General features: G+C 51.0%; 1 protein-coding gene across 3 annotated transcripts in view; it reads right to left on the minus strand.

Annotated features, from left to right (window-relative positions):
* Positions 1 to 1,188: 1,188 nt before the first annotated feature.
* KIF13B (kinesin family member 13B) overlaps positions 1,189 to 21,488 on the minus strand; it is a 165,676-nt gene continuing 145,376 nt past the window's right edge. For 2 of the 3 annotated variants that reach the window (XM_045831810.1, XM_045831812.1), the window contains exons 38-40: positions 10,057 to 10,119; positions 5,335 to 6,349; positions 1,189 to 2,155 (exon numbers count right to left, since the gene is read on the minus strand). In XM_045831810.1, coding sequence (XP_045687766.1) covers positions 1,866 to 2,155; positions 5,335 to 6,349; positions 10,057 to 10,119 — 1,368 coding nt within the window. In that variant the 3' untranslated portion in view covers positions 1,189 to 1,865. The remainder of the gene's footprint in view (positions 2,156 to 5,334; positions 6,350 to 10,056; positions 10,120 to 21,488) is intronic. The other variant, XM_045831811.1, reaches the window with a different exon arrangement.

Raw genomic sequence — 21,488 nt, forward strand, 5'->3', positions numbered from 1 at the left:
GCTGGGAGTCAGAAGCTGGGGCTTCTGGACACTGGAAACTTCCCTGAACTTTCCCTGGCTTCAGCCTGTTGCCTGTGAGATACTTCTAGACCCAGAACTGGGAACCTGGGCTGAGATAAGGCTTAACAAGGGGCATGCTCTTGACCTCCTGGCCTGCCTCCTCTGAGGACGCGGGGAGGAGCAGGGAGCGGCAGCCGCTGCCCTGCGCAGGTAGAACGCCGCCATGTCCCAGCGGACCCCAGGGTGGGCAGCGCCCGGCCGGCACTCGTCAGCTCCGAGCGGTTCTACCTTGCAGTCCCACCCACCGAGGGTGCCGGGGAGGGGCAGGCAGCCTCACCTGGCTGTCAGTGGTGGTCAGGAGACACAGGACCCAAGGTCCGGCCGGGCATCACTAGTTGCTGCCAGGAGCTAACCAACCCGGGGCCCCTTCCCTGTGGGCCTGAGCACGCGCAGCTGTGTCCTGTGAGTGTCCCCGTGAGCAGCCCACCCAGGGGCAGGAAACCTGGCACTGTTTCTCATGAGGAGCCTCAAATAACTAGAGAACCAAAGATTTAAAGAAGAAAAAAAGCGTCTGAGTGTTGTTTTCAGAGTCTAAACAGGAAAAGTACAGCCAGGCAGCCAGGAGAGCAGTGCACGGACCCAGCCCCGGGCTCCGGAGCCTGTGGAGGCGCTGGTGCCCGAGGGCTCCTGCTGCAGAGGGGCCAGGAGCCCCGGCCGGGCGGAGCCCACCCCTCCCCAGTCTGCAGCGCACCTGCCCTCTGCCCTCTTCCGCAGATGCCCTCCAGGGGAGCCCGGTGGGGCGCCTGGCCTGGTGTGCGGCTCCATAGGGACGGTGGGGCGGGCTCCCTCCCACAGGGCCCAGGGATAGAACTGCGAAGAAGTTAAACTGCCGAAGGACCTTCCCAGACCCCAGGACTGCACCAAACAAGGTCTTATGCCTCTGCCTGCCTTTGTCACTGACTGAAAACACAACATAACTCTCCAAGTTTTCGAGGTCGTCTCAGGGGAAGGCCACCTGCGTATCTTTATTCAAGGAAAATTGGGGGCGGTCATCCCCGGCCCTGTGGGGTCCCTTGCCCGAGGCAGGAGGCTGGCCCTGGGCACTTGCACCTGGGCAGGCGATTGTGACTCGCGAATCATTTCAGATTTTGAAAAATAAATATAAATAAATATATTCCAAACACTCTGTAAGAGAATAAATGGCAAGGAGAAAAACTTTATGGGTATGAAGATGCCACAACCACCACAGAGAAAACCCTCAGAAACGCTGGGAGAAGGACGAGGGACTGGTAGGCGGGCAGACCCTGTGGCCCTCTCCGGGCCACACAGGACCCAACCTTGGGCCAGGAGCCCTGGGGGCCCGACCAGAGGCGCTTGCGTGGTACCTGGTGTGGGGATTTGGGGGGAGGAGCCAGCCCACCCTGGGGGCAAGCGGAGGACCCTGCCTCTGGGAGAAGAGAAGGCACTGGTTAGGGCTGTTCTTTAAATTACGAGGTTAATGGGGTTGCCAGAACAGAACAGGGGCCACAGCAGCCCCAGGTGGGAGGAGCCCCATGACCAGGGGATGGAGGGGATGGCAGGTGCCCTCAGGGCCTCCTTCCCCACAAGCCAGGACCAGTCTGGGTTCCTAGAACCTTCAACCCACTACCCTGAGGAGAGGCCTCCTCCTTGTTGTCTGGGTGGAGGAAGAATCGAAGTTTCCAGGGTCCTGGGAGAAGCGGGGAGGTCACCAGCCCGGTGTCCTGCAGAAAGCCTTCAGTGCCTGCTCCCTCAGGGAAGGGGGTGTGCGGGACAGGGCCGCCCAGCTCCAATCCCAGCCGGGGCTGTCATCGCCCGGCTGTCAGCGTGCACCACGCGGTGCTGGCTCAGCTGGCCCAGGACTTCCGGTCCTCGGGGTTCTTGGGGCTCCTGTCCACCCGCAGTGCAGAGGTGCCCTCGGCCTTGGCCAGAGCTGCTGTCAGGGAGGCCAGGTTGGTGGCGGAGCCGGAGAGAGTGCTGCTCCTGCGGGGCTCAGGGGCGCCCTGCAGCCGGAGCCCCGCACTGCGCCGCCGGCTGGCACCCGCCGCCCTGCGCACCCGGCTGGGCCTCACCAGCAGCCCGTAGCCCGGGTTGCACTTGAAGTACTGCTTTCCTCCGATGGAGCCGTCGTTCTTACCTGAGGGGAGAGGAAAAGAAGACAGAGGTGGCTCCAGGCAGCTCACAACCCCACGGCCCTTCCCTGCAGGACCCCAAGCACCAAGTGGCCTGCACAGGGACTCACCATCCAGCAAGTGAGACCAGTGCCACCTCCCGGGCAGCACACAGCTGTCACCGGGGACAGACACCCCCGGGGCTGCAGGCGTCAGGCTGATACGCTAATCCTCCTGTTTCCAATGCTGCCGAGGCAGAGCTGACACACCTCCCCTCCCCCACCAGGGCACAGACTGTTCTCAGTCTAGATGGTCAAAATGTAAACCTAGGACAAATGTTTTTGGTAGAATAATTTTTGGTACAATAACCTATTAGATGGTAACTAGCAAATTTCCAAATTGTAGCTTGCCAGATGTCATGCTTGATGTGTCAAGATGGAGTGAAGCTTCCTTTGCAAAAGTGAATAAAAAATGCTTTAAGGTGAAGGATGCACCCAGGTGGGGATGGACAGGCTGGAACAAAGGGGCCGCCCTCACCCTAAATGTCTGCACCCATGGTGATGGGAGTGCTGGGGCATGCGGTCTGTGAGCGAAAACGGCCCTGCATTCTCTCCACGCCCTGTCTGCAGACCCTCACCTGCCCTCCTCTCTGCCCCTCCACCCACAGCCCTCAGTGTCCCCGGGGACCACTGCTCCAGGGGTCAGGAATTGAGCCAGTGTTCTCTCCCACTGTGTGGCCGCTGTCATCACGGGGCTCCTGGGTCCCACTATCTTGGGGCTTACCCACCTTGGCTGCATGACCCTGAACACTGACCTCTCAGCTGTGTCTCCAGTCCCAGAGTAGCCCCTCTGCCGCCTCCCCTCCCCTCCCCTGGAGAGAGTCCCCCACACCTCCAGGTCCACGTGTCCAGCAGAACTTGGCTTCCTCCCACCCTGTGCCCTCACCTGCTCTCCCAGGCTCTCCCACAGGGCCATGACCCTTCCTACCCCTGGGGTCTCAGGCCACTCTCAGGGGCCAGCCTGACTCCTTTCTACCCGTCAGGCCACCGCCCCTCAGTCCTGGGCTTCCCCACATCTGTCCTGGCTCCAGGGTGCAGCCGGCCTGGACATCCGCAGCAGCCTCCTTTGTGGTCCTCCTGGCCCCACCCTCACCCCGAGTCTGTGTTCCTAACAGCAGCTGTCTTCCTGTCATACTTTGTCCATCCTGAACTGGCCGCCTCATCTCTAGGATCCCCTCAAATGCAGCGAGCGGGTCCCTGTGCAGAGCCAGTGCCTGCGGTGCCCTCGGCCTGATGCTGCCCCAGCTCCGCTTCCCCCTCACATCACTCCTGCCCCCGTTCCTCGGTATTCCTTACAGCAGGGGCCCCACCCCTGGGCCGCGGACTGGTAGTGGTCTGTGGCCCATTGGGAGCCGGGCCACACCGTGGTAGAAGAGCCGTCTCCCAGGACACTGGGCCCTGGTGCCCAAAAGGCCGGAGACCGCTGGCTTACGGCATTCCCACACCCAACATCCCCCGTCTGCTTGGCCCATTTATTTTCCTCCTAGTGCTTACTACTACCAAAGTTTGCTGTTTGTTTGGTCTTTGTCTCCCCTCTGAAATCAATGTCCAGTGAAACCAGGAACTTTGTTCTGCCCAGGAGGTAACCCCAAGTCCCAGGACAACGACTGAAACGTAGCAGGTGCATCAGTGTTTGCTGGATGAAAGCATCCACTTCCTAATCTTCCTTTAATTCTTAGATTTAATTCCAAATACAAAATTGTTTTCCAATTCCCACTCGCATTTCGGTGGAAATGGAGTTTAAAAAATATTCCAGCCTGTGCTACAATGATCTTTTAGAACCACTTCCAATTTATGATATTCTTTGCTGAAATTATTTTTAAAACCAGTGAGTGACTTCGCAGCTGAGCTGAGGGGCTCAGAGACAGAGTCCCCATGGGACAGGCCTCGGGTGCCACAGAGCAACACCCCCCCCACCCACTCTCCCTCCTCCCTCCCTGCTGGGCTGCTAGCTGCGCCCCACCGCCCCGCCTGGCCACACGGAGCTCTCCTAACAACCCACCTCCACAGCGCCCAACCCTTGCCTGGTGGCCTGACCCTCGTGTGCTGTAGGGGCAGGGAGGGTGGACCTCGGTCTGGCAGCCCTCAAGGCGTTAGACTCAGAGTTAGCTCCTGGGATCCAATCAAGAAAAATGAAAATGTGTGTCCACACAAAAACATACACACAAATATTCCCAGCAGCATTCTTCACAAAAGCCAAAAAGTGGGAGCAACCCAAATGTCCATCAACTGACAAATGGATGCACAAAACTTGGGCCTCCGAGACGTGGGATACCATCGGGCCACACAGAGGAGTCACACGCTACAGTAATGGGCTACGACTGGACACACCTGGGAAACACTAGGTTCAGCGGAATAAGCCAGGCACAAAACTAGCCCACATTCTGTAGGATTCCACTTACATGGAAGTCCAGACTGGAAACATTTCGTGTAACTTTTGAGACAGGAAGACTAGGTAGGTTGACCAGCGTGTAAGGCGGACAACGTGCAGACACTGGGGGGGCAAGCCTGCCCGAATCAGGTGGTGGAAACAGGTGCACAGCTCTGCAGTGCCCCAGAGCCGCCAGCTGGCACATGCAGAGCGGGTTTTATGGCATGTAAGCTTCTCCCAATAGAGGTGTTCTAATGAAACATCTGAAGAGCAGACTGCTTCCTTAAAGACTGCCCTCAGTTTTTCTGGAAATGATGGTCAGTTTGCTTTACGCCGCGATGTCCTAGAATGAGACTGGCTTGCCCTCTGGTCTCAGAGTGTGGGGGAAGCAGCCTGGGTGTCTTAGGAACAGCTGAGCACCCACAGGGACTCAGTGTCTGTAACCTGAGCTAACACAGCAGACAGAGCTACAGTTCTACTTCAAATGCAAATGCAGCTGTGACTAAAAAAAGAATAATGGCATTAAAATTCATTACCAAATTTATAGCTTTTAATTAATGTCTTAGGTTTCTGAGAAATTTCTGGAGACTAAAAAAAAAAAAAAAGGAGAACCTGACTCCTAAAACATTCTGAAAAACTTTATCCAGAAACCACCCCCCCAGTTTGGAAAGGAGGCTCACGGGCGACGGCTGCCCAAGGCACAGGGCAAGGGTCTGGGGCGGCCCTCAGCCTGCTCAGCGCCGCCAGTGCCAGGGCCCTCCCGACCAGCGCTCACCTGAGGGCAGGTCCAGCTCCACGCCGACCCAGGTCCCCTCCTGGAAGTCGGTCGGCCCGATGTACCTGACGATGCCCAGTTTGCTGGTGCCCACGGTAACATACTCTCCTTCCCTGAGCCACTCCGGGACTTCGCTGGTGTCCTCGGAATCGGAGGAAACGTCCAGCTTCTCCAGGCTCTGCCCTCCAGAGCCGCCGTCGCCAGTCCCTCCTGAGGCCGGCAGGTCCTCCTCGGCACTAGCGGGGCTGCCAGGGTCCCCGCCAAGCATGCGTGAGAATGACTTCAGCTCCGAGGTCCGCACCTTCCGGATCCTGAACGGGGATGCTGGAGCGGGCGACTGGGACCAGAGGTCAGGAGGCAGCTGTGGTTTGGAGACGTCCGGCTCTAAGCGGACGTTTGGCCTGGTCTGGTCCTTGGGTCTTCCTAGCGGCGTGGTGGCAGAGGAGCCGTCATCTCTGCTCTGTGGGCTGGGCGACTCCTGGGGGGTGGAAGCGGGAAGACGTGTAGGTGAAGTGCTTGCCTTTTCATTCTGCTTCTCCGAGGGAACCGCTCCCTTGGCCTGGGCCACACTGGCACTGTCACCATCACTGTCACTCAGCAGAGTCTGCCTTGCTGGGACAGCCAGTGACAGAAGACTGCTCTGACCCTCCAGCGGGGCAGGGAGAGTGCGGTCTGCACCTGGGGCAGCAGAAGAAAACCGGGTCTCGGAGTCCGGGCAGGGGACGGGAGGGGGCGAGCCAGGCGTCTGCCCACCCGCCTGGGCCGCACCATCCAGGCCCAGGGCCACGGCGTCAGACAGCGTGGTGGAGGAGACGCTGTGCGAGAAGTACCCGCTGGAGGCCTCGCTCAGGGGGCTTGGCGGCCCATCCTGCGCTTCGGGGACCTGGGTGTTGGCAGTCGTGCTCGGTGGCGAAGGCACTTGAGTTGGTCTGTCCTTGGTCTTCAGCACTGGAGCAGTCTGCATAGTCATGGTCACGTCGGGGGCCACTCTCACCCCGGTGTTCTCCCGGTGACCCTGAAGCAGGACAGGGGAGGTGCGACCGATCAGAGTTCAAGGTTAGAGGTGCATTTCTAGCAGGGGGAGGCATGAGCCTTGCAGTTAGCTGAAACCCCACAGCTCTGCTGCAGGGAGGGCGCTGCTGTGCGGGAGGGCAGCCTGGGTCCAGCCTCTGCTCTGCCACATTGCCCACGGGACCCGCCTCCCCCCCATGGATGCAGAGGGCCCTGCAGCGCTGGGCACACACCCCGGGGGCTGCCTGTTCCGTCCACCCCCACCCCCCGCTTCTGTACAGAGATGCTAACGGATGCCCGGGTCCTGCGATTTATGACGAGAAACGTATGTCCTGTCTTCATCCCCAATTCCGCACAGAGCTCTTTCTAAAACCCTTGGGACTTCCTAAGAGATAAGAGCAATAAAGGTGTCTTAATATTCAGAACAAGTCCCTTCTAACAACTCCTGAGATTTTGTTACTAAAGTGACTTTTAGAAATCCCTGAAGGATGGGGGCAGGACTGCGGGGGGGAGGGGGGGACAACCACGCTTGGAGGGTGGGAACTTTCAGTCCCGCCCCGATTTCTGGGTAGTGAAAGGGGACAGAGGCTGAGTCCATCGCCAGTCACCAAATGGCCGATGACTTAATCAGAAGTTTCCAAGTAACGAAGAGAAACCTTCATAAGGACAGGTTTTGGAGAGTTTCTGGGGGTAGCGAACACGTGGAGGTGTGAGGAGAGAATCGTGCTCAGAGAGAGTGCGGAGTCTTCGCATCACTTCCCCACACCTTACCCTCCGCCTGTCTTCCATCTGGCCATGTCTGAGTCACGTCCTTGTACAATAAACTCATAATCTAGTAAGTAAAACGTTTCTCTGAGTTTTGTGAGCCGCTCAGCAAGTTAATCAATTCCACGGAGCAGGTCATAGGAACGTCCGATTTACAGCTGGACAGTCAGAAGAACAGGTGACAACCTGGACTTGAGGCTGGCGTCCGAAGTGGGGGGCAGCCTGTGAGACTGTGCCCTTAAGCTGTGGGGTCTGGTGCTACCTCTGGGTATAGACAGCATCGGACGGAGCTGAATCCTCAGACACCCGGCCGGTGGTGTGGGAAATAATACGTGTTGGGCTGTCTGGGGTCAGGTCGTGCAAGGCAGGCAAGGCCTCACCACAGAGCGTGGCACACAGTAGGTGCACACAACGATCTCCATCCCCGCACCCCCCAGCACCCCCTGCCTCCCTGAGAACTCTGCTCCCTTGGAAACAGATCCCCTGCCCACCCTGACTCCCCAGGGAGGCCGAGAGAATCGCTAGAATACAGAAGAACCCTCTTCTGCAAAACTGAAGCGATGATCTCATGGGAGGGCCTGAAAGCACTTCAGCTCAGCCTGCCCAGCTCAGGCCCAGAGAAACGCCCCTCGGGCCTGCTGATGTCTGGCTGCTCCCAGCTAAGGCAGCGGGAGGGGAGGAGACAGAGGCTGCAGGCTGTGCCCTCTCCAAGAGGCCATCTTTCAAGCCACGGCTGCAGTCTGGTCCCATGTCACAGGTCAGGAGGCCCTCGGGTCCCAGGACACTCAGACCAGCAGCAGCGCCCCCCCACCCCCCCACTCCCTCCCCCCAGGAGCAGCTGAGGAGGAAGGCGCTGGGGCTGGCCTCCCCCTCTAACGCTGCTCTGTCTGAGTCACTCTGGCAGGGACACGCACAAAGCCCCATCTCGTGGGGAATGACGACAGCCACCGCTCATCCAAATCCTGCTGTTGCTGAGGGGCTTGTGAGTGTTCTTTTGTGGGTAATTTAAGTCATTTGAAGAAGCTGGCAGATTATCTTTCTGTTCCCGGTTCACAATGATGGGGTGAGAGAGACTGGCGGGAGTGGGAACTGGGATGGGGCGGTGGAGAGAATGCCGTTTGGAGAAAGAAATATGTTTTCCAATATTTACGGAAAGATTATTTATATTACAGGAATGGCCATTTTCCATTTGATACACAGGATTTATTTGAACGGGCGAACAGCTGAGATCTATAAGTCTCTTACAGTTACTTGGCTTCAGTCAGCAGTCTGATAAATCACGCATTTTCACGTGGATTGTCATTTATATTCCTGTCTCCGGAGGCCCTCCTTTCCCCACAAGGCACACTTTCAGGGTGCGGAATTAACGGCACCTCCTGAGATTAACAGCCCATTTTTGTGATGGATCTCTGGGCTGCAAAATTTACTAAATCCAATAGATCAATAACTGTCACCAGCATAAATACTCTAAAAGATTAGGCAATCCTTCAATCATTTTTCTCTTGTAACTTATATATGTTTTATTTATTCTTTTATATTTTATTTTTAATATCACTGACCAGGCAGGGAGGAATACAGGAACAAATCACAAGAGTCTAGAGCCTGAACAACAGCTATGACCCTGAGACAGTATGTGTTCCCATGCCCCTCCTGGTGAGACCCCATCACTGCCAGATGACAGCTGTCCGGTAAGGGCCAGCGAGGTTCTGTCCTGAGGGGGTGACGGTCTAGAGACAGTGCCTTAGATTTTCTTGGCATTGTCCTATTTGCTTCCACATAAATCCTTTGGTGTAGGCCAAAGAGTATTATTACATTTACTTCACACCATGGCCCAGGGAGGCTGAAGGTTTAGCCAGAGCCACCAGGAAGGGGAACACCAGGGATCAAAGGTCAGACCGGCAGCCACAGCAAAGAAGAGACCGTAAGTGGCAGGAGGGAGCGCTGATTGCTGCCTTTCTTCCTGCTGAGCCGAAGCAAGCAGCAGCCCCCGAGTCCTTCCGCCCCCGCGCCCCCTGCACCGCAGGAGCCGCTCCCACTTGACTGGCGGGGGCACGAGTGGAAACCTGCCCACCCTCTGTGGGGTATGCCCCCCGCGGACACCTCAGGGACAGCGACTGAGGCCTGGACTCAGCAAAGCACCACGATGGGCACAAGGCCGCCCCGCGCTGCAGAGGCCAGGGCAGGTCGGCGCCCTCAGCAGCCGGGGCTCGTTCTCACTCGGTCCCACTGGCCTCGGGCCCGACCCGTCTCAGGAAAGTAATGCACATCACCCATCGGCGAGAGCGGGGGATCCTGGTCACACCTTCAGTTCCGCTCGTGAACACGGAAGGCATGCTGGATAGAAAAGGGCCTTTCAGAAAGGAGTGAATTCATCGTGGAGGTCTGAATTTTCTTTCAAATGATTTGGCTTTTTTGGCTGTTGTTTTAATAAATAAAATTTCCCTATGAAGATACAGCATTTCCTAAGAGAATGAGCACACAGTGGGAGAAAATAGATTTGCTATTCATAAGATTAGAAGTGCTGTTCATCTGTGGGAGATCATAAGAGACTATTTTTCTCCCGAGCTTAGCATTAGTCTTTTCACGCTGATATCATGAATCAGAATGAAATGTAAAACTGAGAATTAAGCAAACACTTAGAATAAGGAGATTGTTCTGTTTATAGAAATCGCCTTTGCCTGCTGGTGGGCTATTAAAGCAGCAGACTACATTAGCAGTCAAGCACCTAAAAGTTTAGCAATCATATGATTAACAAGTTGAAAATAGCCAAGTGTAACAAGAAAAATATAGAGGCAGAAGACAGTGGCCTATATTATGGTTAATCATCAAAATGGAAAAGCAAAAATAAAACCACCACAGGTGTGGACTCAACAATTATCGCGCCGGCCACCCACTACATGTGGGGCAGCCTCCAGCACAGGCACCACTCCCGCCCAGCCGGCTCACCTCCGCCGTCCTGGTCATCTGGGCGTCCGGCAGGGCGGGCTGCACCAGGATCCGGGGCACCGGCTGAGGAAACAGCGAACAGGCGGGTGTGAGGGACCCAGAGAGGCCGAACAGAGACAACCAGAGGTTCAGCTGGAACAGACGGGAGTCCCAGTCACTGCCAACCAGGCATGCCCAGTGCGAGGGGCGTCACACTACGCAAGGGAATGGAAGAGATAAGGAACGCAGCTAGCGGTCCCCCATCCCCACCCCCACTCAGCAACAGAAGACACAGGTTGGAAAGAGGGATACATATGGTGGACTCACAAACCTCAGGCTCTTCCCACGCATGTACGGTGCAACGGCCGTGTCTGCGGAGACAAGCACTACAGGATTACCGAGAAACAATTGGGAAAGGTCAGGAGGGCGGAACTCAAACTCAGCCCTGATGGCCAGGGAAGACTCACGTGCAAGAGGAGGACTGGCCAACGCAGTCACAAGAAGCCGGCCTGGCTGCAGCACGATTCTGCGCATCAGACAGAGCAGGGCAGAAAGAGGGAGAGGCTTTGGTGCCTGAAACTAACCCACACAGGTAATGTGGCTGGACCGCCACAGAGGCCTGAGAGAGCGAGCAGGAGGCCAAGAGGAACGGCCGGGTGGTGGAGGCACACTGACTGGAGAAACAGTTCAAGGCCAAGTAGGCAGATGGCTAATGAGACTCCGGCAGCAGAGCAGGAGTGAGTGGAAAGAGCCTGGAGAAAGGGTGCAAGCAACATCGCAAGACAAGACTTCAGTACTTGACCTGCCATTCAAGTCATGCTAAAGAAAAAAATTTAAATAATTAGCATCAGGATAAGAAAAAGGGATGCCAGAGGAAGGAGATGGAATCAGAAATTCATCTAGTAGTGGCTGAGTTTACAGTGGCAGCGGGACACCGAAGCAGACACCATGACCTCGAAGGCACCAGGAGTCCACCACTTCGGCCTCTATCCCCTCGGCAAGCCTCTCCCCGCTTCCCAGGCCTCCCTGCTCCGATGCAAGGGTAGGGACCTCCAGGCGCTCCGCTCTCCGAGGGCCCGGTCCTGGCAGGACCAACACTACTCCTACACTACTCTCTCCCTCACGAGAGAGAGTTGGCTGTTGGAGGCTTTGTGTTTCTTGGGTCCGTAAGAAAAGCAGGTGGTCACCAGTCTAAATTGCTCAGAGATATGGATTCCAGATCTTTCCACTCCCCTCCTCTGGTCCTGGGCCCTCCAGGTCCTCCCAGTGGTGTCTCTGGGCTTCTGAGGTGCCTATGTTATTGATGCTTTCTGGGCTGAGCCTACAGACACTAAGACTGGACAGCCAAAGTCTTGCTTACTACAGGACAGGCCAAACTCTTCCCTGAAGGGAAAAGAGCCCACCTAAAACAACGCCTCACCCTGACTGGTGTGGCTCAGTGGGTTGGGCATCGCTCCACAGGGTGATGGGTCACTGGTTCAACCCCCAGTCAGGACACATGCCTGGGCTGCAGGCCAGGTCCCCCGGAGGGGTGAGTGCAAGAGGCAGCCAATCAACGTTTCTCTCTCACATTGACGTTCCTATCCCTCCCTTCTGCTCTCTCTAAAATTAAATAAATAAAACCTTTTAAAAACATGGCTCAGCTAGGGTGGTAGTGACCTGAGTTCACAGCACCAGGTCACCGCATTTCTATAGTGGGAACCATGATAACCAATCAGGCCTTGGGACTGCTTTTGAAAGCAAAGTGTTCAAAGAAATTCATTCTGCTGAAGATAAGGGAACAGAGATCTGAGAAGAGGCACAGAGGAGAAGCAATTAAGTAGGAAACGCTAAGAGGTAAGCTCAACAGATGGAAGAACCTAGGGAAAAACTAAAGGAACATACACTTCACCCTGCAAACCCTGGGAGTTCCTGTGGGGTGGGGTTAAGGCCAGGAAGGGCTAGGATCAGAGTTATGCTTAAGGCAGTGAGAGAGGTCAAGAGGACAGAGGGAAGACACCCTAATGGTGGCAGCAAGTGCACACACAAGGGATTCCACCCCGTCCCTCAGTTCCTTGACTGGGATAGAGCCTGTCCCCTGGACTCTCAGGACACATGGCCCCTTCCCTTGCTCACAACACCTCCTGGTCCGTCCCTCCACAAGCTCTCCGTGTCCCCACTCCCGGTCCGCCCTCACACGAGCTCTCCGTGTCCCCACTCCACCAACAACTGGACAAGTGAGTTATTTTCAAACAAGCAGCCCCCACCCCACCACGCAGTCCTTGAATGCAGGGGCTGCCTCTTTATGCTTATTTTCCGCATACTAGTTGAAGTCCCCACAAGTGGGAAGGTACTCAGAGCATATTTTAGTAAAAGTAGAAAAAAAAACTTTCTTAAGTTTGAACTCCAGAGTACTTAAATTTTTCAGTTAGGCCCTATTTAAAACAGACAGGATTGGGATGAAACATTCCCCCTTAAAGTACAAAACACGAAAATCCTACCAAGGATGGAACTATAGCTAGCCAGGATGAAACCTTTTCTAAGACAATATACTTGGTGCCCTCCTAAATAAAGCAAAGAAATGTAATTTATACTTTTCTTTATGACTCAGAGTAATTAGAAAATTCCAGTAAATGCTTAAAAAATATTAGCAGAAATGAATTAAGGACCAGACAGCAGCGACACTGCACAGGAACCCAGGGGGCCTTGGGGACTCCTGCTTCTCTGACCTCACGGCTCCAGGCCACTAGGCCGGGAACCTTGAGTCGGCCCCTGCCAGACTTCCTGCCACAGCCGCTTCTTACTGAAGCGAAAGGTTCCACACAGGTGCCACCCGACTCCCACCATCCAGACAGAGTGTGAACCAGAAAAAAAGAGGGTGATCGAGCACATCTGAAAACCACGTCAAAACCAAGACCCAATCAGGTCCCAGTGCAATGGCGGCGCTCCGGCCTCCCGGTCCCGCACGAGCAGCGTGTGTGCCTGCCTCCGAGGGCGCTGGGCAGCAGTGGCCGCCAGCTCTGGACAACAGGGCCGCAGGTGGACACTCCTCCAACAGGGAGTGTTTGACACGTGCATGCTGACGAGACTGAGGGTACAGACACACAAAACTGGCCGCGTGTTAATTTTTCTCAGAGCTCCACGACAAGTGCAGAGAGGTCACCACAGGATCCTTTCCACTGCGTGCCTTTCAACTGTGTCTGCAGCACTGGTGACTGCAGCTGTGAGTCAATGGCAAAGTTCAGTTCAACAAAGACGTGTCAGGCCTCACAGTGACAACAGGCACTGGGAAGAACACAGAGACACAGGCTTTGTTCTCAACAGACTGGCGATCTAGTTTGTGGGAAGGACACGCATATAAATAACTAAAGTGTCAAGAAATAGGGCAGACGTTAGAATGGACACTTCAAAAGCAGAGATGATTTGGAGGAGGAACAGACCATGAGTGGCCCAGGCCTAGAACACCTTCACGATGGTGGTTTTATTCTGACAAAGGCCCAGGGCTGACCGCACTGGGATGGCCAAGGAGCCCCTTTGTGTCTGCTGTGTCCCCCTCTGCCCTGGGAAGAGCCACCCAGGCATCCAGAGGTCTTGGGGAGGAGAGAAGGGTCTAGACTGGCAAGCCCTGGGCAGAGGGACAGAGGGTCAGGGCCATGCAGAGGTCTTGGGAGCCTGTGGTTGGTTTTCGCAGGCAATGAGGAGCTGCTGAAGGTTCCTGCAGGAAGCGGTAATAAGAGCTATGTCTATAGAGGGTTAATCCTTAAAGAGGGGAGATTTGAAATGGGGAGAAATAAACTCAGAAGTTGCCTTAATGGCTTGATGGAGAGCTAATAAGAGCCTGAATTTGGATAGTAAGAGGAAAAGAAAATAGAAAAACAAATGTAGATATCTAAAGGAGACTGTTGAATACTTGAAAACAACTGGTTGTAGGTGGGGAAACAGAGCCAGAGACGATGCACAAGAAGTCAGCAACAGTGGAATCAGCAGGAAGAGCATCGGGGATGGGTGTGTGGGGGGTGGGGTGGGAGTGGGGGTTACTTACTTCTATTTTTGGCAATGGCCTGTAATGAATCCAGCAACCTTATTAAGGGTCCCCAAAATACCTACAAAGTATACTGAAATCTTAAGCGCGCCATTTGTCCTTCACACATAACAGCTCAAATTTCCAAATGTGTACTGTCTGCAGTTCAGTGCTCTTTTACATATCCCCCGTGCAGGCGGCTGCCTCCTATTTCAGGAGCTCAAAACACTTCAGATCATAAACTCATTAATCCTTATGACACATCTGGTAACTATTAATAAAAATGACTGCAAAGTATTTTGCAGCTATAAATATTAAGGAGAAGTCCCATGAGGCCAGTGAATATAAGTATAATTATCTACATTTCACACCAAGGCTCAGCGATAGTGACCTAGTGGTTAAAGGCAGTCGGGTGCCGGGTGCGTCGGTGAGAGAGATGGAGAAGGACTGCGCTCTTCAGCGCCGGCTGGCCCTGCAATCACACTGTCCACTGAGCGCTGCCAAAACTGAACGGGTGAGTAGGCTACCGGTGAAAGAGTTGCTTAGAAGTATTTCAGGGGAAAGATGAAGATCACTTCTCTTATCAGATCTCGTCAATTTTTAACTCTGGCTTTCAGACACCACATGAGTGAAAATAGGGCAGATTAGCTCAGGATTTCATAACTAGGCACAAAAGCTATTTTGGAGACCCCTTTGCCTAGAAGAACAAAGTTTGATTGCCTTGGCCCGGCATGAAAGCCCCTCGCTTCTCTGTGAGGCTGCAGCCTGCCCTGGCTTGTGCTCACCCACCCGGAACTCCCTAAACACATGGCTTTGCCACAGCCTTCCTCTCACTGCTCCTGCCCCTGGGGAGTTGTGTTCCACCCGGGGCCATACCCACTTGCTTTTAAGTCTCAGCTCAAGCATGACCTAGTCTTCCTGAAATTGTAGATAGAAATGCACAGAGCCTTCGGGGTGTCAACCCCAGACATACACATATTCCGGCATCTATAACATCATCCCATTTATGTTTATGCATCTCTAAGGCAACCGAGCTCTCTGAAGGGCAGGATTATGTCTCATTTATCTCTTTCTGCAGATAAAACAGTAACTTATTGAATGAATACTCAGATAAGTAAACAAATCAATTACTTAAGTGACATGAAAAAGGCTGATCTATAGAGTTACAAAGAATTTGAAAAAGAATAGACATTCTGAAATTTGGGTACAACTGTAGATAGAGGGGAGAAGAACCATCAGCTGAAGCCAAAAATAATCACTTTGAACCTTTCTTAATAATCACCCCTTAGCCAGAATTTGATAAATTCTTAAATGTCATTTTCTAATGGTTCCTAAGTTAATATAAGTCCCTACATTTTTTTAAAACTCTACCCAAGCATTTAAATCCAGGCATAGGACTATAAAAGAGATGTAAGATTTACTTTAGCTACAAATAATCTGATTTTCATGCTGAGAATAAACTGAGAAAAATATAAGAAACAAAACCAAGCAGGGGCGGTACGTAAAAACAAAGTGCTTCCTAATCTTCTAGTATGATAAATACTTCTGATAAAATAATAAGTAAAATCAGACAAGTACAGTTACCTAAAAATCAACACTTACAATACCTAATCAATATAAGCATGTTTTTTATAGGGTGCATTAACTGGAGGCAGGGGTGGGGCTGGAAGCACGGGAACTGGAGAGTCTCAGGAGGAAGACAGGTAAGCATCCTGCCCTGGTCCAGAGACAGCGCTCCCAGCCCCCGCACCTGAGGTCCCCGTGACTGGTTCTCACATCACATCCAGCTCCCCACATCCACAGGGCCAGCTCCCCATGTCCACGGGGCCAGCTCCCCACACCCACAGGGCCAGCTCCCCACACCCACGGGGCCAACTCCCCACGCCCACGGGGCGGCCTTCCGATGTACAAACTGCTTTCCAGGGTGAGCTGGATAAGAATGTGTTTGCTGCGATGACACCAGCACTTTTTTCCATCAGGCAGTTGTATTTCTCATTTTAAATGAACAACAATACTTGAACTGATCCATCAGTCTTCATTTGTGTAGATCTGACCCCCTCTGGGAGGTGGTAATCCAGTCCAGGTCCACAAGAATTCTCTAAGCATGGCCGCCCAACGAGGGCCCAGGTAGCCACCGCCTGGTCCCCACCAGACACTGTTACCCTACCTGCCACGTGCCCCTTTCAACTGGTGGCATTAAAGTATCGATGTGTCAAGCATGGAAAGGTGACCTCATTTTTCTGACCAACATTACCATTCCTCATGAGGTTTTTATAACACTTGAATAGAGTCTTCCAGTTTTATCTTTCTCACATCCACCCTTGGAACTGCAACCAGAGAAACCTTCCCACACACACACACCTGAGCACGTCACTTCCCTGCTTTAAAGCTGTCGGTGATGCCTCCCTGCCCACAGGCAATTTTTTCAGAAAGGAAATGGGCAAGGAAGGGAGTATGGACAGGGGCTACTCAGTCTATTTCCAAGGTTTGCCGGCCCTGCCTTCACGTCCTTTACAGATTTGTTCAATAACCACTTGCGATTTTCAATCAAATCCAGGAAAAGTCTCTACAGATCACAACTGTGCATTAATTGTGCTTCCTGAATATAAACCTCAGCTGTGCCACCCCCGGGCTCTGCGCCCTCAGACCAGAAGCCCCGCCGCCCGAGCCTCAGTTACCTCCGCACCGGACTCACGACCTGACACCTCCCTCCAACTCGGCCGTCCGCCATGGCGGCCGCCACCCACGTGTAGCTCCTGAGCCCTTGAGATGCAGCCAGTGTGACTGAGGAAGTGAAGTTCTTATTTTACTTAGTTTTAATTGATAATATGTAAATTTTGAAATTAAAGTGCCTTTATGTTTGGAACAGCTTTGGCATGCAGATCTATTTTTTTCAGCCTTATGAACTCTAAATGCAGATCAAGTATTTCCGACAAAAATGTAGGATCTGAATTAAGATGTGCTAGAAATGTAAAATACACACCTGATTTTGAGGACTGTACGGAAGAAGAGACGGGAACATCTCATTAAGCGCTTTAATGCTGATTACAGGAAGAAATGGCCATATTATGAATGTACCGGGTTAAGTTATACTATTAAATTTAATATGACCTGTTTCTTTTTACTTTTTTAAATGAAGCTGCTAGGAAATTTCAAATGACACCAATGCTTTCCATTCTGTTCCTGTCGGACACCACGGACCTGCCTCGGCACTGTCCTGAGCCGATGCGTGTGAAGCCCTGGCGCCCAGCGAGCAGCCAGCCCTGTGCCAGGCACCGCGGCTCTCCTGCTCACCAGGACACTGCGTGTGGTCTTCCAGGACAGTTCTGGGCGGGCCTACGCTGAACACATCTTTACACAATCACAATTCTATTTCATATAAAACAACTTAAAATTTCTACTTGTATTTAGCTGCCCCAAAGCCATTCAGGACACAACATTAATTCCACTTCCTTTCAAACACAGAACCGTAGGTGTTATTAATTTACCCGTTCACAAACATGGTCCAGGTGCCTACCACACTCCAAAGACTGTGCCAGGAGCTGGGGATGCAGCGGGAGCAAACCGAGCACAGCCCCTACGCTCCTCAGATACAGGCACTCGGGGTCTAACATCTGACATTCCTATTTAATTTTAATTACACAGAACAACTAAGAGGCCCATTTCTCTTATCAACAAGTAAACTATTTTATCAGTGTATACAAGTGAATGAGACCATCCAAACTGACTTTTCATTTTACCATATATGTATTCATTCAAGTTATTAGAGGTTTCACATATAGAAAAATTTAAGTACTAATATTTCTGGAGTTGTCAGAAAAGATATAGTTTCTTATTTTTAGAATTTAGTTAATTTACTTTTAATTTTTTTATTTTTTTCCTAAAGACTTATTTATTTTTAGAGAGAGGGGAAAGGAGGGAGAAGGAGAGGAAAACACCAATGTGTGGTTGCCTCTTGCATACCCTCTACTGGGGACTGGGCCTACAACTCCGGCATGTGCTCTGACTGGGAATTGAACTGGCGATCCTTTGGTTTGCAGGCCAGCACTCAATCCACTGAGCCACACCAGCCAGGGCCTAGTTTACTTTTTAGACTTCTACATGATAATTATTTGAACTTATTTAAATATTTATATATTTTTTTAAAAAGAGAATGTAGTATTTATTTACTTCATCCAAAATAATGGTTATTTATTTTTCAAATGTTCATGGAGGATGAAGGATGTTTACTTAAAACACAGAATATTTGTTAATCTAAAAACTTAAAAATAGGGTCTAAATCTAGATTGTCACTAGCTCAGCATGCTGTATCAACTAAAAATGGTTTTTTTGTTTTTACAAAGTTTATTTTATTGATTATGGTATTACAATTTTCCCAATTTTTCCCCCTTTATGCTCCCTTAGCCCTGCAACCCCCAACCCTCCTGCATCCCCCCCCCCCCAGTTCATGTCCATGGGTTGTACATATAAGTTCTTTAAATTCTGTTTCCTATACCATTTTTTACCTCTCCCCATCCATTTTATGCCTACCAATTATGCTTCTTATTCCCTTTAAGTTTCCCCACCATTTCTCCCCTTCCCACTGAAAACCCTCCATGTGATGTCTATTTCTCTGATTCTGTTCCTATTCTAGCTGTCTACTTAGTTTTTGTTTTTCTTTTTTATTTTAAATTCATTTGTTGATAGTTGTGAGTTTGTTGTCATTTTACTGTTCGTATTTTTTGATCTTCAATTTCTTAAATAAGTCCCTTTAACATTTCATGTAATAAGGGCTTGGTGATGATGAACTTTTAACTTAACCTTGTCTGGGAAGCACTTTATCTGCTCTTCCATTCTAAATTATAGCTTTGCTGGATAGAGGAATCTTGGCTATAGATCTTTGCCTTTCATGACTTCAAACACTTCTTTCCAGCTCCTTCTTGCCTGTAAGGTTTCTTTTGAGAAATCAGCTGATAGCCTTATGGACACTTTGTAGGTAACTCTCTCCTTTCCTCTTGCTGCATTTAAGATTCTCTCTTTATCTTTAATCTTGGGTAACTTAATGATGATGTGCCTTGGTGTGTTCCTTTTTGGGTCCACTTCTTTGGGACTCTCTGGGCTTCCTGGACTTCCTGGAAGTCTATTTTCTTTGCCAGATTGGGGAAGTTCTCCTTCATTATTTGTTCAAATAAGTTTTCGATTTCTTGCTGCTGTTATTCTCCTTCTGGCACCCCTATAATTCAAATATTGTAATGTTTGAGGTTGTCTCAGATATTCCTATGCCTCTCTTCATTTTTTTGAATTCTTGTTTCTTCATTCTGTTCTGGTTGGATGTTTATTTCTTCCTTTTGTTCCAAATTGTTGATTTGAGTCCTCGTTTCCTTCTTGTCACTGTTGGTTTCCTGAATATTTTGCTTTATTTCACTTTGGGTACCCTTCATTTGTTCTTTCATTTGCGACCAAGCTCAGTCAATTCTGTGAGCATTTTGTTTACCAGGGCTTTGGACTCTCCCTCAGACAGGCTGGCATTTTCTCCTCATCGCTTAGCTCTCTTTCTGGAGTTTTGCTCTGTTCTTTCATTTGGGCCCTATTTCTTTGTCTCAGGACACCTGTTAAGTTATAAGGAGGAGGGGGCCTTAGGTATTCACCTGGGCGGGGCAACCCTCCTTGCTGTGCTGTCTGTGCAGGAGGGGTCAGAGAGGGAACAATGCAGCTTGATTGCTGGGCTTTAGCCCCACTTTCCAATGAACCATGTGAGATTAAGAGTTTCTCCCACCACGGCAACCACCGTAGCCCACAGTCAACTCTGAGTCTCAGTTTCCGTTCAGCCAGCCCCGGCCAATCGGTCCACCGCCTTGCCACCAGTTCTCTCCGTCTGCCCATCTTAATGGTCTGGTTGGTCTGGTTAACTGTTTCTTTAATTCCTTTGTTGTCCGAGTTCCATGCAGTTTGATTTTCTAGCACTTCTGGTTGTTTATTGATTTCAGATTGGTTGTAATTCTCCTTTTGGTTGTGCAAGGAAGCAAATGGTTTCTACCTATGCCTCCATCTTGGCCAGAATCTTGGTTATTCAGTTAAAAATAGTTTTTATATTTTTAAATTGTTGAAATAAAAGAATACTTTGTGACATGTAAAAATTACATGAACTCAAATGTCAGCATTACAAATAAAGTCTTACTGGAGAACAACAGGCTGATTTGTTTAGTGCTGTCTATGGCTCGTACTGACAGAGACCGTATGGCCCGCAAAGCCTAAAATACCATCTGCCCTGTACAGGAAAGCTTGCCGATCCCTGAGCTACAGAATCGTACCAAAGCCATTCGATGCCTATTTCTGAAAAAATGACAACAACCAGCTTCTCCGCTGCCTCAGAAACTATCTTATTTTCATTATTCTTCAGGTCAGCTACTAACTCTGATTCTGAAAACAACTGGGTCAGCTCAGAGTCTCTAAGTATGTCAATACAGTCTGGGGCAAAGACAGCAAAATACGATTTTGGAAAACTGAAACAGAGACAAGGGTGTTCTATCAGTAGAACAAGTGCCTAAGAATTCCGCCCTGGAGCAGTTGGACGGAAATCACTCGCCTCCGATTTTACAGGAAGCCTGCGTCCCCAAAAGCCCTGCCACGTCTCCCCCGTTACCTGGAGCTCAGTCGCTCCAGCGTACCATAACCAAGTATATTTATTACACGTGGCACAAAAGTACAAAAATGTGCACATACATTATTTGTTCAAGAACCTGAATAATTAAGGAAAACCAAAGGCAAGAAACAAGGCTAGATTCTTTTTCTAGTTTTAGTTCATTAAGATGATGAACCCTTAATCAAGACACAGGGATAGGCATTTATGTGGTTCCTTTCATCCAGGGAGCCCAACATGAGTAGTCTAAAACGGCATTTTCATGCACAAGGGGAGGACCAGTAACTGTTTTGTTTTTTCCCATTTTCTATGTGGACGGACCACTGACGTGAAAGATGGGGTAACCAGACAAGCACCCTTTTAATTAGCACTGCAGATGGGCAGGGTGCTGCTCTCCCTCCTCGAGGCTCGTCCATCTCCCACCCCGGAACCTGTGGGACTCTGGAGCAACCCCCCTATGGCTGACAAGGCCATCGTAGGCAAAGTGCAGGACACTAGAAAGGGGCAGACAGTGGAGCAAAGATAGGCCAGAAACGTGACTGTGCTTTCGATGGTGGATGTTGAATCTGAGCATTAACTCTTTAATTCCCCAGATGAACCAAATAGGCCACTTGGAGTCCCTAAGTTTGAGTTACATAAATAGCTTCATCTGAACACAAACTCTTAGATACATGAAGAAAGCTATTACGCCAAATTAATTCAATCTAACTAATTAGAGAGCAGGAAGTTCTTTCAATTATTGTATGTGCTGTCTGAGAAACACACTTGAATATGAGTACAGATTTCATTAATTGCAGTTCATTATTCTCCAGATTAGTTACTAAACTTGCATCA

Source organism: Phyllostomus hastatus, unplaced genomic scaffold, assembly GCF_019186645.2.
Source record: "Phyllostomus hastatus isolate PE091 unplaced genomic scaffold, TTU_PhHast_1.1 phas_contig_159, whole genome shotgun sequence".
Taxonomy (NCBI): Eukaryota; Metazoa; Chordata; class Mammalia; order Chiroptera; family Phyllostomidae; genus Phyllostomus; species Phyllostomus hastatus.